This window comes from Colobus angolensis, unplaced genomic scaffold, assembly GCF_000951035.1.
Source record: "Colobus angolensis palliatus isolate OR3802 unplaced genomic scaffold, Cang.pa_1.0 Scaffold85, whole genome shotgun sequence".
Classification (NCBI taxonomy): domain Eukaryota; kingdom Metazoa; phylum Chordata; class Mammalia; order Primates; family Cercopithecidae; genus Colobus; species Colobus angolensis.
Window position 1 is genome coordinate 8826930 of NW_012122376.1, and position 14065 is coordinate 8840994.

Below are 14065 nucleotides of genomic sequence, written 5' to 3' on the forward strand. Positions count from 1 at the left end.
CACTCAGCAGCTGGACTCTCACCTAATTTATAGACTGAAATCCTGCAAGGTGGTTACAACAGTGTACAATATGTTCATAGACTCTGCCCTCACGGGACCTACTGTTTTTTGCTTTTTAAGAGATTGAATAGTAATACATACATACATATGTATATCTGTATGTATGTATATATCCACACGCAGAATCACCCAAAAATTCTATTTTCTGTTTCCTCAAGTATTGAAAGGAAAGGGCAAGACTGCTGCCACTTAGTTGCCATATGCTTCTTCTACGAACCCTGGTCCTTCTCTGCCCATTACTCAGAAGATAGGCTGAATGACACAAACAAAACCAGATGTAAATTGAAAAATCAAACTGGATTTTATTGAAATATATATAAATAACCCTCTCTTTTCTTTATTTCATCAGTATTGGGAAGTTAAGTGAAAATTAATTAAAAAGTAGTAGTCCTGAGAGAAATGAAGGCTGAAAGGGAATCAACAAAACCATATTCTATCCCAGATCTGCCACTACCCAGTCTGGGAAAGGCATTTAGTGTCCTGGCCTCAGCTGTAGAATGAGGTGACTGAAATCTATGTTGTCCAGAGTCAATTACAGTTCTTAAAATTTTGCTGTTCTAATTCTACCATTAGGAACCAATGCTAATGCTATGTATTGACCATATAAGCAGATACTCACAATACAAAGGGAATAAACACTGAGTTCATCGAGATACTTTTAAGGAAGACAAGAGAAATACAGAAATTTGCTGCTTAAAAAAATGCATTAATGTTACTGCTTTATTCACACTAATTAGAATATATACACAAAAAATGTGTATCATATATCACTTTCAAAAATTTCCATGTTCCATGAGAACTATGTAAACAATGCAAAATGTTTCCACTACGTAACAAAAGAAGAAAATCAGCATTCCCATGTAGTATTAGGAAAATATTTAGATAATTTGAATTTATAGTAAAACAAAATGAAATATTACAAAGCAGTCTTGTCATGAAGTAGCCTTATATAGCCCAGAAGCAATACATTTCATACTTTCAAACACTTTGGTATAAGTGAAATTAATACAAAGCAAAAAGAAGAAGAAAAAAAAAACCTCTACTTTGGTTTTCACATTATTGGAACTTCAGCAACAAGGCAATTGCACAGCTACCTTGGATGACAAAATGGAAAACCTCTCATCTGCTCGCTTCTCCTCCTGGAAATGGACGTGCTAGGAGAGCGCTTCACAGGACTTCTGGAAAATAAGGTGCATCTCACTTCCTTCCACAATCAGGCTCTCAGCAATAGTTTGAGAGATTTATAAAACCTCAGATTCAGGTGGGATATGAGTGATCTTGATTATTTCCTCTTAACAAATATAAATGATCTTGCATTAAGGCAGCTCAGAAGTACAATTCACATTTAAAGTAGAACATAAATCTCTTAAAAATCATATTACTATAGTTTCTCAACAAGTTCGTACTTGAATTAAAAAAAAATACTGCATTAATAAAAAGAAAAATCCAAGTTTAATAGCCCACTAACAATACTTCTTAAGAAACAGAAATAACTGTTTACATGCTACAAATATTTCTTCATTGATATCACATATAACTTTGACAACTATACAACTAAACTGATCTATGAAATTTTTCACGGCATCATTTTTATAATTACGTTTTCTCACCGATACTGTCCAAATGTGGTACTGATTTTTTTCACTGTCTTAGTTCTGTGTACTGTCTTTTGAATCCCTATATCCGAGGATTGTGGCTGAGCAATTGTTGATGAATCGCTCTTCTGTCAACCATCACAGGAGCAAAGTGGGAAGGTCCTCTGAGGATTTTCTCAGCAATGGAAGTTGTACTGGGATTTTCTGTGCAGACAAGAAAGTCTTAAAAAGAGAAAAAAAAACAAAAACAAAAACATCAGTGAACTCTACAAATTTACAGTCAAATATAATGCACCGTTGTCTTTTCTTAAGTAAAAGAATGGACAATTGGCCAGGTGCAGTGGTTCAGGCCTATAATCCCACCACTTTGGGAGGCCGAGGCAGGCAGATCACGAAGTCAGGAGATTGAGACCATCCTGGCTAACACAGTGAAACCCCATCTCTACTAAAAATACAAAAAATTACCCAGGCATGGTGGTGGGCACCTGTAGTCCCCGCTACTTGGGAGGCTGAGGTAGGAGAAAGGTGTGAACCCGGGAGGTGGAGCTTGCAGTGAGCCAAGATCGCGCCACTGCACCCCACCCTTGGGGACAGACCAAGACTCCATCTCAAAAAAAAAAAAAGAACGGACAATCCACCAGTGCTCAACTTCACTGACAAACACTGCAAACCGCCTCCAAAGAGCACAGCCTGTGAGCAAGTCCTCAGACAGGCCTTCCAAAGGGACAAGAGTACCCAGGAAACACTCAGTAAGATTAACCAGCATGATAATCTTCATAGCAAAGCCAGTACAGAGAGTAAAAGACACAATTTAAAGTTAGTTATGGCCAGGTGTTGTGGCTCATTCCTGTAATCCCAGCACTGCCGCAGGCCAAGGCAAGTGAATCATCTCCCAAGGCAAGGGGATCATCTCAGCTCAGAAGTTTCTGGGCAACTTGGGGAAACCCCATCTCTACCAAAAAATAAAAAAATTAGCCGGGCCTTGTGGCACACACCTGTGGTCCCAGCCTCTCGAGACGCTGAGTTAGGAGGATCACTTGAGCCCAGGAGGCAGAGGTTGCAGTGAGCCAAGATCACGCCACTGCATTCCAAGATGGGTGACAGAGTGAGTCCCCTTCTCAAAAAATTAAAATAAAGTATTTTATTTTATTTTTCTTCTTTGAGACAGAGTCTCGCCCTGTCGCCCAGGCTGAAGTGCAATGGCGCGATCTCGTATCACTGCACCCTCCGCCTCCTGGGTTCAAAATATTCTCCTGCCTCAGCCTCCCGAGTAGCTGGGACTTACAGGCGCATGCTACCATGCCTGGCTAATTTTTGTATTTTTAGTAGAGACAAGGTTTCACCATGTTGGCCAGGCTGGTCTCAAACTCCTGACCTCAGGTGATCCACCTGCCTCAGCCTCCCAAAGTGCTGGGATTACAGGAATGAGCCACCGTGCTCGGTTATTGTAAGTTGTTTTTATTTTAATTTTTATTTAATTATTTATTTTTGAGACAGGGTCTCACTCTACAATCCAGGCTGGAGTGCAGTGGCGTGATCACAGCTCACTGCAGCCTCAATCTCCTGAACTCCAACAATCCTCTCACCTCAGCTTCCCAAGTTGCAGGGACTACAAGTGCACACCATCATGCCCCCAGTGATTTTTCTTTTTTTTTACTTTTAGTAGAGACGAGGTGTTGCTATGTTGCTCAGCTGGTCTCGAACTCCTGAACTCAAGCAATCTGCCTGCCTCAGTCTCCAAAGTGCAATGATTACAGTGTAAGCCACCACGCCTGGCCAATTTGAGGCTTTTCAAAGAACAATTCTAAAAAGGTCTAAAAGGACATAAACATAAAACAACCATTCAGCAAAACTGCTCTAAGCTTGAATGAACCATGTATAGAATGACTGTTAACATTTCAAATGGATTATCTTATGATACTAGTATAGTATTAGAAACTTAAATTCTTGCCTAAATTTTACAGCCAAGTATAGGAAGAAATAAATAAAACAATTATAGTGAACGAATCATACGTGAAATAGAAGGTTCTTACTGAGTTTTTCATAAAAGGTGATGGCAAAATCCTAGACTTACTATTCTTTTGGTTTTGTTTGTTTTGCTTTGTTTTGTTGGGGGAGAGAGCGTCAGGGGAACTTAAATTATTTCCAACTTCATTCGGGATAACTGCGAAGACTATGGTATACTGAGGACTTCTACTGCCAGATATTATGCATAAAATTACAATTATTAAAACACCATATTGCACCAAATCTAAGACACCATCGATTGTGACACTTCACTGTTATGTACCATAAAAAGATGCCCAGAAAGGGAGTCTCAAAGGAAAAGCCCTCACAAAAAGTGGGGGTACCAAACATCTATAGTCTCAGTGCGGGATAAAAGCAAGCAACTATATGCATAAGGGATGGCAAAGAGGCCTGCACCCCTCTTCCTTGACAATGGAAAATGGGAATAAAACCTCCGATATCTGAACTGATAATCCCTGCAAATTTTGGGTGCTGAATTCACACTATCAGCATAGTCCTAAAAAATCTCAAGCAGAGAAATTAGCTTAAGCAGAGGCAGGTTGGTAAAGCCCTTCCCCCAGTAACCAGCAGAAGAAAACGCATGGCTTCTCACAAAGAACTCGGCTTCCGTTAAGACAACAACTGACTTAAATTTTCTTCTTCTTCCTTTTTTTTTTTTAAAGAGACGAAGTTTCACTATGTTGCCCAGGCTGGTCTCAAACTCCTGGGCTCAAGTAATCCTCCCACAGTGCTGGGATTACGGGTGTGAAACACTGCACCAGCCCCAGCAGCTGATTTTAAGATGCATTACAAATTTAAAGATGTTAAAATGTGGAAAATATATGACTTGAAATCAATGAAGTACCATAGACAAATAAATCGCTAGAAGAGATGAGAAAGCCTAGGAAACAAACATTAATTAAAATGTCAAACAACACCAAAATATTTGGCATATGATAAAAACATCAAACCAATGACAAAAGGGTACATTATTCAATATATGGCACAGACAGAAATGATTATGTAAGAAAAAAGTTAAATTGTTTTCCACACCTTACTCTTCTAAATTATAAAGCCAAATGGGAAAGAAAAAAAAAGAACTAAAAGAAAAGAAATGTAAAAATCTAAAAACTAATTAATCATAAAAGACTGAGCTATGGTGTTGTTGCTGCTGTTGCTGTTGTTTTGAGACGAGTCTCGCTCTGTCATCTAGGTGGGAGTGCAGTGGCACAATCTTGGGTCACTGCAACTTTTGCCTCCTGGGTTCAAGCAATTATCCTGCCTCAGTGTCCCAAGTAGCTGGGATTAGAGGTGCCCACCACCACACTCACCTAATTTTTGTATTTTTAATAGAGGCTGGGGTTCTCCATATTGGCCAGGCTGGTCTCAACCTCCTGACCTCTGGTGATCCATCCACCTCGGCCTGCCAGAACGCTGGGATTACAGGCATGAGCCATCGTAACTGGCGTAGGGCTACGTGTTTTTAAAACATGTTCCCCTCAACTCCCGCCAAAAAAATCCAAAGTATATTTCTGGGAATAACAAACTTATACCTCCCAGAACTAGGAGAAAATTGATGCCATGGGAATTCCTTATACCAAGATAGCATGTGATTTTTAAAAATTATATTAAAATTTGTAGTGTAAAAAAAAAAAAAAAAAAAAAAAAAAAAAAAAAAAAAAATCCAAAGTATAAGGAAAACTAAAAGGCTAATTTCCAACTGGGAAAAAATATTTGCAACGGCAAAGGCTGATATCCTTAAATATATTTATAAATCCATAAGAAAGAAAAGGACCCAAAAAAAAAAAAGAAAGAAAGAAAAGGACCCTACCCCATACCTTCAAGAAAATGCAAAAAGGTCAAGAACAGGCAACTGACAAAAGAAACATAATCAGCTAGTTAAGATACACCCAAAGAGCTCAACTTCACTAGTAATAGAAATGTAAGTAAAAATGGTATTATAACAATTTCTGGCTACCAAATTGGCAAAAAAAAATTTTAAATCAGTAATACCGGCCGGGCGCTCACGCCTGTAATCCCAGCACTTTGGGAGGCCAACGCGGGCTGATGACGAGATCAGAAGATCAAGACCATCCTGGTTAACATGGTGACACCCCGTCTCCACTAAAAAAATACAAAAAATTAGCCGGGCGTGGTGGCGGGCGCCTGTAGTCCCAGCTACTTGGGAGGCTGAGGCAGAAGAATGGCACGAACCCAGGAGGCGGAGCTTGCAGTCAGACAAGATGCGCCACTGCACTCCAGCCCGGGCAACAGTGAGACTTCATCTCAAAAAATATATATATTAAAAAAAAAAAATCAGTAACACCCACTGTTTCCAAGAGTGCAAGAATACTGGCCTTTACATACTGATGGTAAATATGAAAACTGAGCAACTTTTCTGGAATGCAATTTAGCAAAACAAAGGGATCAAAAAGCTTTTCTTTTTTTTGAGACAGAATCTTACACTGTTGCCCAGGCTGGAGTGCAGTGGCGCAAAATCAGCTCACTGCAACCTCCACCTCCCGGGTTTTAAGTGATCCTCCTGCCTCAGCCTCCCAAGTAGGTGAGATCACACCTGGCTAATTTTTTTGTATTTTTAGTAGAGACGGGGTTTCACTGTGTCAGCCAGGCTGGTCTCAAACTCCAGACCTCAAGTGATCCGCCTGCCTCGGCCACTCAAGCTGGGATTACAGGCATGAGCCACCGCGCCCGGCCAAAAATCTTTTAAAAATGTGCAATATTCTCAGAAATAAGAACACTACTTCTAAGAATGTATCCAAAGCAAACAGAGATGGGCAAAAAGTGTGTAAAACTACATATCAGAGTTATTTATAATGAAGAAAATTTGGAAAATCACCTAACACCCAACAATGGGGTAAAATTAAGTATTTTAATATGAGAACTATAAAATGGAATGAAATGCAACTATTAAAATATCATGTATCACTGTAGTACTGTTCATACTAATAAAAGATTAGAATAACTGAAATGCCCATGAGTAGGGACTGGTTAAGCAAATTATGGTGCAATAGTCAACAGAATACATAAAAAGAACAAGGTCACTCTCATGGTCTGAGCCAGATTTTTCTCTCCACCTGAAATGGTCTTCTTCCTCCAGATATCCACCTGGCTCACTTGCTCAAATGATACTTTGCCCGTGAAGGGGGTCCCTTGCCATCTTATATACAATAACAACTTGCTCCCATCCCAAATGAATTCCTCTCCTCCTTGTCCAGCTGCTCAATCTTTACCATGTGGTACATTTCAATTGTCCACGTGCTGTCTGCCTTCCATTAGAGGAAAAAAGGTCCTTGAGGGCAGAGGCTTTGGTCCACTGCTGTGAAGCCCAATACCTAAAATAGCACCTGGCACTTAAGTAAGGTGCTCAACAGATACTGGACAGATGGATGAATGGACAGATGGGCGGACAGATGGATGAACTGATGGATAGATAGATATGGGACAATCTCAAAGATACAAAGGTAATAACGGTGTGTCAATTTTGCTATCATTTGTCTTTTTTTTTTGAGACGGACTCTCTGTCATCCAGGCCGGAGTACAGTGGCGCAATCTCAGCTCACTGCAACCTCCACCTCTTGGGTTCAAGCGATTCTCCTGCCTCAGCCTCCTGAGTTGCTGGGATCACAGGCGCCCACTACCACGCTCGGCTAATTTTTGTATTTTTAGTAGAGACAGGGTTTCACCATGTTAGCCAGGCTAGTCTTGAACTCCTAACCTCAAGTAATCCACCTGCCTCAGCCTCCCAAAGTGCTGGGATCACAGGCATGAGCCACCGCACCCAGTCTCTTTTGTCTTTTAAAAAAGAAAAACTTAAAAGTGTATGTGATATGTTAACAGATATCTGGAAGGATACACAAAACTTGGAACACTGGTTGCCTCAGGCAGGGAGGTTGGGGGTGAGTTATGGGAGAGCAATCTTTCACTTCTGGCCTTGCATTTCCCAACTACAGGCACCCGCCACCACATCTGGCTAATTTTTGTATTTTTAGTAGAGACAGGGTTTCACTATGTTGGCCAGACTGGTCTCAAACTCCTGACCTCAGGTGATCTCTGCGCCTTAGCCTCCCAAAGTGCAGGGATTAGAGGTCTGAGACACCATGCCTGGCCTACACTTTAGTTCTCTTTTACTCTGTTACAAGTTTAATTTTGGAAATGGAGCCAAAAAAATTTCTCTAAGGAAACCCTACTAAAAGTAGTTACCTCTCTAAAACGAGGAGGCAGAAGATGAGGCTGAAGGAATGTTCATCTACCACGTACGATCAGAAAACCAAAAATGGCAGGAACTTCCTTTGATTTCAGTAATTTAGAGCTCAGCATTTTGTATCTGATTCATTCAAAGGCTTTAAAATTTCTAACTATGTAAAAAACACATTAGTAATTTTTAAAAGTGATGCATAATCTAGTGAAGAAAAATAGGTATCTGGTGTCTCAGGAGGACAGTTAGGAATACAGAGTGTGGCTGAGTTGCAGGTCGGCTGACCCATCACAGACTTAACCTCCTTCTCTATTCTTTCCCTCTATAAAGATTGGGAATGCTCAAAATATCACTTCTACAATCTTTCACACAGACTGGAGATACTGGACATTAGACACAGGTCTAGTCAATATGTATGAGTAAATTTTTGGACAAGCTTCTGCTTCCCTAATTAAGAGAGTGACAGATGTGAGGAGTACCACCCTCTCCCCTCTTCCCTCTTATTCATGTTGTGAATACAGGCATGGTATCTGCAACTATGGGGGCATCCTGTAACTATGAGGCAGCAAGAGCCAACATTCAGGTGGGAAGATGTGAGCACTCTGGGTGTCTGGTAAAGTCATTGAACAGAGGAACCCTTCTTGTTACAGAATAAAAATAAACCTCTATTTGTTTAATGTATTGTAAACTGGGTTCTGTGAACCTGCAGCCAAAAGAATTCCTAACTGATATTCTTCGGCATCTATTTTAAAAAGAAACTAAAAATAAATGAACTCAAATTCTATGTAAATTTAGAAAGAAGACTGTAATAAATCAGAAGTGTACATTACAAACCAATTTTCTTCCTTAATGTCTCTATTGTAAATTTTTAAAAATGACAACGAAAACTCAGAGGAAACAGAAGAAAGCAAAATCCGTCAACATCAACTCCACACAACAGATTTGAGAATGCAAACATTCAGAATTTATACATTCAATAAGGAATAAACTCACACAGTAAAACTGAAGTTTGATCAATGCTGGGGCTGTTCTGGACTAATGTTCATTGTTCGATAAATTTCTTTAAGTAATAACAGAGCAGTATCTTCAGATTCCCTATGAAAAGGAAAAGCATATTTACTTAAGAGACAATTAGCAGAAATTAACTTCTACGCACAATGGTGGAAAATGCAGGTTCTATTCTATTCAACTCTATCTAAGAAGGGCAAATGATAGCAATGTAATCTCAGTGTAATAAATAAAGCAGTGTAATCTCAGAGCTGTTCTTAAAAACCAGATGGATACTGATTAGCTCCTAAACAGCTGTGTTGCAATTCTCCTTGGTGACAGGGATACAGGCAAGAATGACTGATTTCAAAGTCCCTACCACTCCCACTGTGAAAGGCATTCCCACAAAAACTGTGCAAGAACCAAGGGTCTTTGATCAAAAGCAGATGACATACTGCCATCTTGTGGGTAACTAAAGGGGAAAAATAATGATTCTGAATATATAGGAGTTCAAATGAATATTCATAGCACATAGTATCAGTAAAAGAATCTCACTAAAACTAAAATTGCTGCACGTGGTAGCACCAAAAGCCCACTCAAATGTTATCAAATTTAAGAACACTTACCAATAGCATAAGTGACTCTGAAGAGCGAAAAGATATTCATTAAAACTCTCTATTGGTTTTTCTTGGAGAACGTAGTCAATTCGGCGGCCTCCATTTAGCATTCCAACCTTTCCTAAGTAGTCCTCATCCTTGGAAAAATCTGGACTTTCAACAACCTTTTCTGCTAGAATTTAAACCATTTCAATATCAAAGTCAATCACTTAACCATTATCCTTTGACTTTAGCTGACTTTCTGGGCTCAATGAGAATACTGCTTGACGCAGGTAGCAATCTGAGGAGCTACCAGGCTCACTCCCAGTTCTCCAAAGAGCCAGGGGAAGAGGGGCTGGTTACCCGAGAGAGAGGAGAAAGAGCCAACAAGCTGAGAGAAGTTGTGAAGATAAGGGGTGACAAAGCATTGTAGAAAGAAAGGAAATAGGATTAGAATCTGAAAAAGTCAAAAAACATCATGGCACAATGACCTTCACATTGCATGTCAAGTCTGTTAAACAACAGTAGTTAAAGTCTAGTTAAACAACAAGTCTAGTTAAACAACAGTATCAGGAAAAAAACTTCTCAGAGTGAGTCTTTAAAATGCAAACACTAAAACAAATTGAGTTCTCAACTCAGATATTCCACTCTGGCCTTAAGAATCTCAATATAATTTTTAAATTACAGAGGGAAAAGTTCAGTAACTATCAGATAAAAACCCACTAAAAAAAGATGGCATGGGTTTTGAAGTAATGCAATTGACAGTAGTTTATCTTCACAGATTTTCCTTTAAAGAGCTTCTATAATTTAACCAAAAAGTCTAGAAAGGAAACGCATCATCATATAACTTTTAAGTATTATGTTCATATAAAACGTTTGTATTAGAAAATGCCTCAAATGTCAAATTTACCTTCAACTACTTGCTTTTCTTCTTCTTCTTTGATCTGATTGGCCACCTTCTCCAATTCTTCTTGCAACTGGGTTGAAGAGGTATGAGCACGGGCAAACTCATTTAATGTCTGCCAAGCACTTTTGAGAGAGCTAATAAAACCCTGCTTCAAATCAGATCCCATACGAGAGAGACTTTCTTTCAATTCTAAAGAGATTAAGATGACACAACAAGTTAATTAGTCACTGGGTAAACTTCTGCCTCACAAAAATTACAAGTTAACACTCTTCTCAGACAGGATAAGACTGCTTCTTCCTCTTTTAAATGTCAAATATATGGAGTGCCTCAGCCAAGAACCAACATGTTAAAATGTCATGGAGAGTCTTATTCTGTTTTTTGTGTTTTTTTGTTTTTAATGACTAAACCTGATCCAGCCAAAATCTATAAATTTCCTCTTTCCAAATAAAAGAAGTTCAAATACCATAAAAATGTAAGCACATTCGACCAGGCGTGGTGCCTCACGCCTGTAATCCCAGTACTTTGGGAGGCCGAGGCGGGCAGATCACGAGGTCAGGAGATCGACACCATCCTGGCTAACACGGTGAAACCCCGTCTCTACTACAAACAAAAAATTAGGGCATAGTGGTGGGTGCCTGTAGTCCCAGCTACTCGGGAGGCTGAGGCAGGAGAATGGCATGAACCCGGGAGGCGGAGCTTGCAGTGAGCCGAGATCATGCCACTGCAGTCCATCCTGGGCAACAGAGCAAGACTCCGACTCAAAAAAAAAAAAAAAGTAAGCATATTGTTATGCTTTTTTTCCCCCCCTTTTTATTACTGTAAGTTTAAACACAGGGGTCAGACACAGTAGCTCACACTAGTAATCCCAAAACTTTGGGAGGCCAAGATGGAAGAATCATTTGAGATCTGGAGTTCAAGACCAGCCTGGGCAACACAGTGAGACTCTGTCTCTATTTTAAATAACAAATAAAAATAAAAAGAGGCCTATGAGATTTAAAAATCACTGTTTTTCTAATCCGTAAACAGGAAGTGGTTTTGGGAATTTAAGATTCCTTTTTTTTTTTTTTTTTTTGAGATGGAGTCTCGCGGAGACTGGAGTGCAGTAGCACAATCTCAGCTCACTGCTACCTTCGCCTCCCAGGTTCAAGTGGAGAATTAAACATTCTGATAAAACCACAATTTAAACTCCAAATTAGAAATGAAGAAACCCCTGCTCCTTCACTTTTTCTACTGTTGCCTAATAATCACGTGTGAATTCAAGGTCTCTAAGTTATCAAACACACGTCTTATTTTAACTAAAAAAGAGTTCAGTATTTTTAAAAAGCATGTTAGCAAAACAAACAAAAAACACACTTTCATGTAAGAGTGCACGATCACTTTTCCTTCTCTTCTACCCCTCCCATCCCTTCCAGCCAAACTTTTAAATGTAGGGTTAATATACACCATTAACAGGAAGGAGAGAAACCTAATTCTACTTGGAATCACCAATCCATTATGTTTAATGAATTTTTTCTACTAGAAAAGTGTGTCTAGTTAGCAAGAAAATAACAGCTCACTTAGACAACATCAAGTTTCTTTCTTGATGGTCTGGTCATTACTTTAAAAACTGTTCTTCTTCCTAATTCCAAAACTTATAACCAAACTCTATCAAAATCTAATTATGCATCTTATTGCCTTATTACCAACTTCTCCCTACTCCTAATTACCTCGACAATTAGAATGCCATCAAAGAGAAAGAATTCATTTGTAACTTTGTTAAAGCTCTTCGAAATTCTTAGTTTAAAAGTTCTGAACATAGTAGGCACTTAAATAATATTAATTCTCTCAGAGACGATTTAGTGTCAAAATTTTCATAATTCATTACAGATTACAAATGACAGGAAAAAAAGTTTTTATAGTATTTGCTTTTTACCTAAATGAAGTCTTTTTCTGCCTTTGTGATGTGGAATGAGAACAGCTTTTAGGTCCAAATCTGGAACAATCATAGGTTCTAATCTATATGCCACTGGATCAAGCTATAAATAGAAGAATTTATGAATAAATAAAAGAAATTTATGAAAGCTGTTTTGAGTTATATGCCTTCACTGGGTAAGAAAATGGATACATGGCAAACCAGAGATTTTTATTTTTCTCCACACCTGATTCAAATACTGACACTTATGAAAAGATTTTCTAGTTTGTGTGTAAGATTACTTTGCAAGCAAAGCAAAAGAATTATTTCCCTGAACAAAGGTTTTTGATAAGTAAGTTTAATGGAAAGTGTCAGACTATACCTCTTAGAACACAAGAGCTGAATCTTATAAAATCAAGATAGGTATTAATTCCCAAGAAATAAGAATATGAGAATTTATTAGGATAAAGAGGACAGCTTCTTCATCATCTTCTTCAAAAAAGAAAGTAAAAGGCCAGGCACAGTGGTTCATGCCTATAATCCTAGCAATTTGGAAGGCTGAGATGGAAGGATCACTTGAGGCCAGGAGTTTGAGACCAGCGTGGTCAATATAGTAAGACCCCATCTCTATAAAAAAGTAAAAAATGTTAAAAAAAGAAAAAAAGATTTTAAAAAAGAAAGTAAATTTAATTACTCACCGGATGATAAATATTGAAGAACCCTTTACAGGTAGGAAGGCTGTAATTCTCATCTATCCTATCAACTCCTCGAATAGTGAGAAACATAGCAATTGGAGACCCCAAGGCAAAGAATATCTCTGGTTCAAAATCTAATGAGTTGTAAGCAACAGAAACCTGGAAAGAATCAAATAACAATAAAAGATGATTGTTCCAATGTTACATAGTAGAAAATTCTTTTGAATTTTCAGGCCGGGCCTGGTGGCTCATGCCTGTAATCCCAGCACTTTGGGAGGCCGAGGTGGGCAGATCACGAGATCAGGAGATGGAGACCATCCTGGCTAACACAGTGAAACCCTGTCTCTACTAAAAATATAGAACAATTAGTCAGGTGTGGTGGCATGCACCTGTAGTCCGAGCTACTCAGGAGGCTAAGGCAGGAGAATCGCTTGAACCTGGGAGGCGGAGGTTGCAGTGAGCCAAGATTACGCCACTGCACTCCAGCCTAGGTGACTGAGCAAGACTCCATCTCAAAAAAAAAAAAGTACTGAAAGGTTATCTTTAAAATCTTTATAGACTATTATATCCTCTGGCTATACTTTTACTTATTGTCTAGCACAGCATAATAGTCTATAAGAATTACTATATTTATTATGGTTATAAATATGGTTAAAACTTTAGACTTCTCAACTCAAACTGCCTGGGTCTGAATCATGGTTTCATTCACTGTGTGACCTTGGGCAAGTTTCTTAACCTCTCTCTGCTCCACCTCAGTTTCCTGATTTATAAAATGGGGATTATAACAATGCCAAGCTCACATGTGATTGAAAAATAAATAACCTAATCCACATAAAGTGGTTAGCACAGAGCTTGGCACAGCTTAAGCACTCAATGAGCATTACTTCTGTTATTATTATAACTATCATCCTCTCCAGTTAAGTTTCTTTCCATGAGAAAATGATTTGTCCTGAAAGAGCACATTTTGAGTAGCTTACATGTAGCCTCTCCAAGAGAAAACACAGTTATCTGAATAGCACTGTACAATTTGCAAAGCTCTTTCATTTGGTTCTCAGTAGCAGGAAATGTGTCTTTTTACTTTAGTATCTTGAGAGTGAAGCACAATGAATGG

General features: G+C 38.8%; 1 protein-coding gene across 2 annotated transcripts in view; it reads right to left on the reverse strand.

Annotated features, from left to right (window-relative positions):
* Positions 1-338: 338 nt before the first annotated feature.
* SEC23IP (SEC23 interacting protein) overlaps positions 339-14065 on the reverse strand; it is a 50442-nt gene continuing 36715 nt past the window's right edge. For both annotated transcript variants that reach the window (XM_011930257.1, XM_011930258.1), the window contains 6 exons: positions 12958-13113; positions 12281-12383; positions 10372-10557; positions 9492-9654; positions 8872-8973; positions 339-1877 (listed from right to left, as the gene is read on the reverse strand). In XM_011930257.1, the coding sequence (XP_011785647.1) occupies positions 8892-8973; positions 9492-9654; positions 10372-10557; positions 12281-12383; positions 12958-13113 (690 nt within the window). In that variant the 3' untranslated portion in view covers positions 339-1877; positions 8872-8891. The remainder of the gene's footprint in view (positions 1878-8871; positions 8974-9491; positions 9655-10371; positions 10558-12280; positions 12384-12957; positions 13114-14065) is intronic.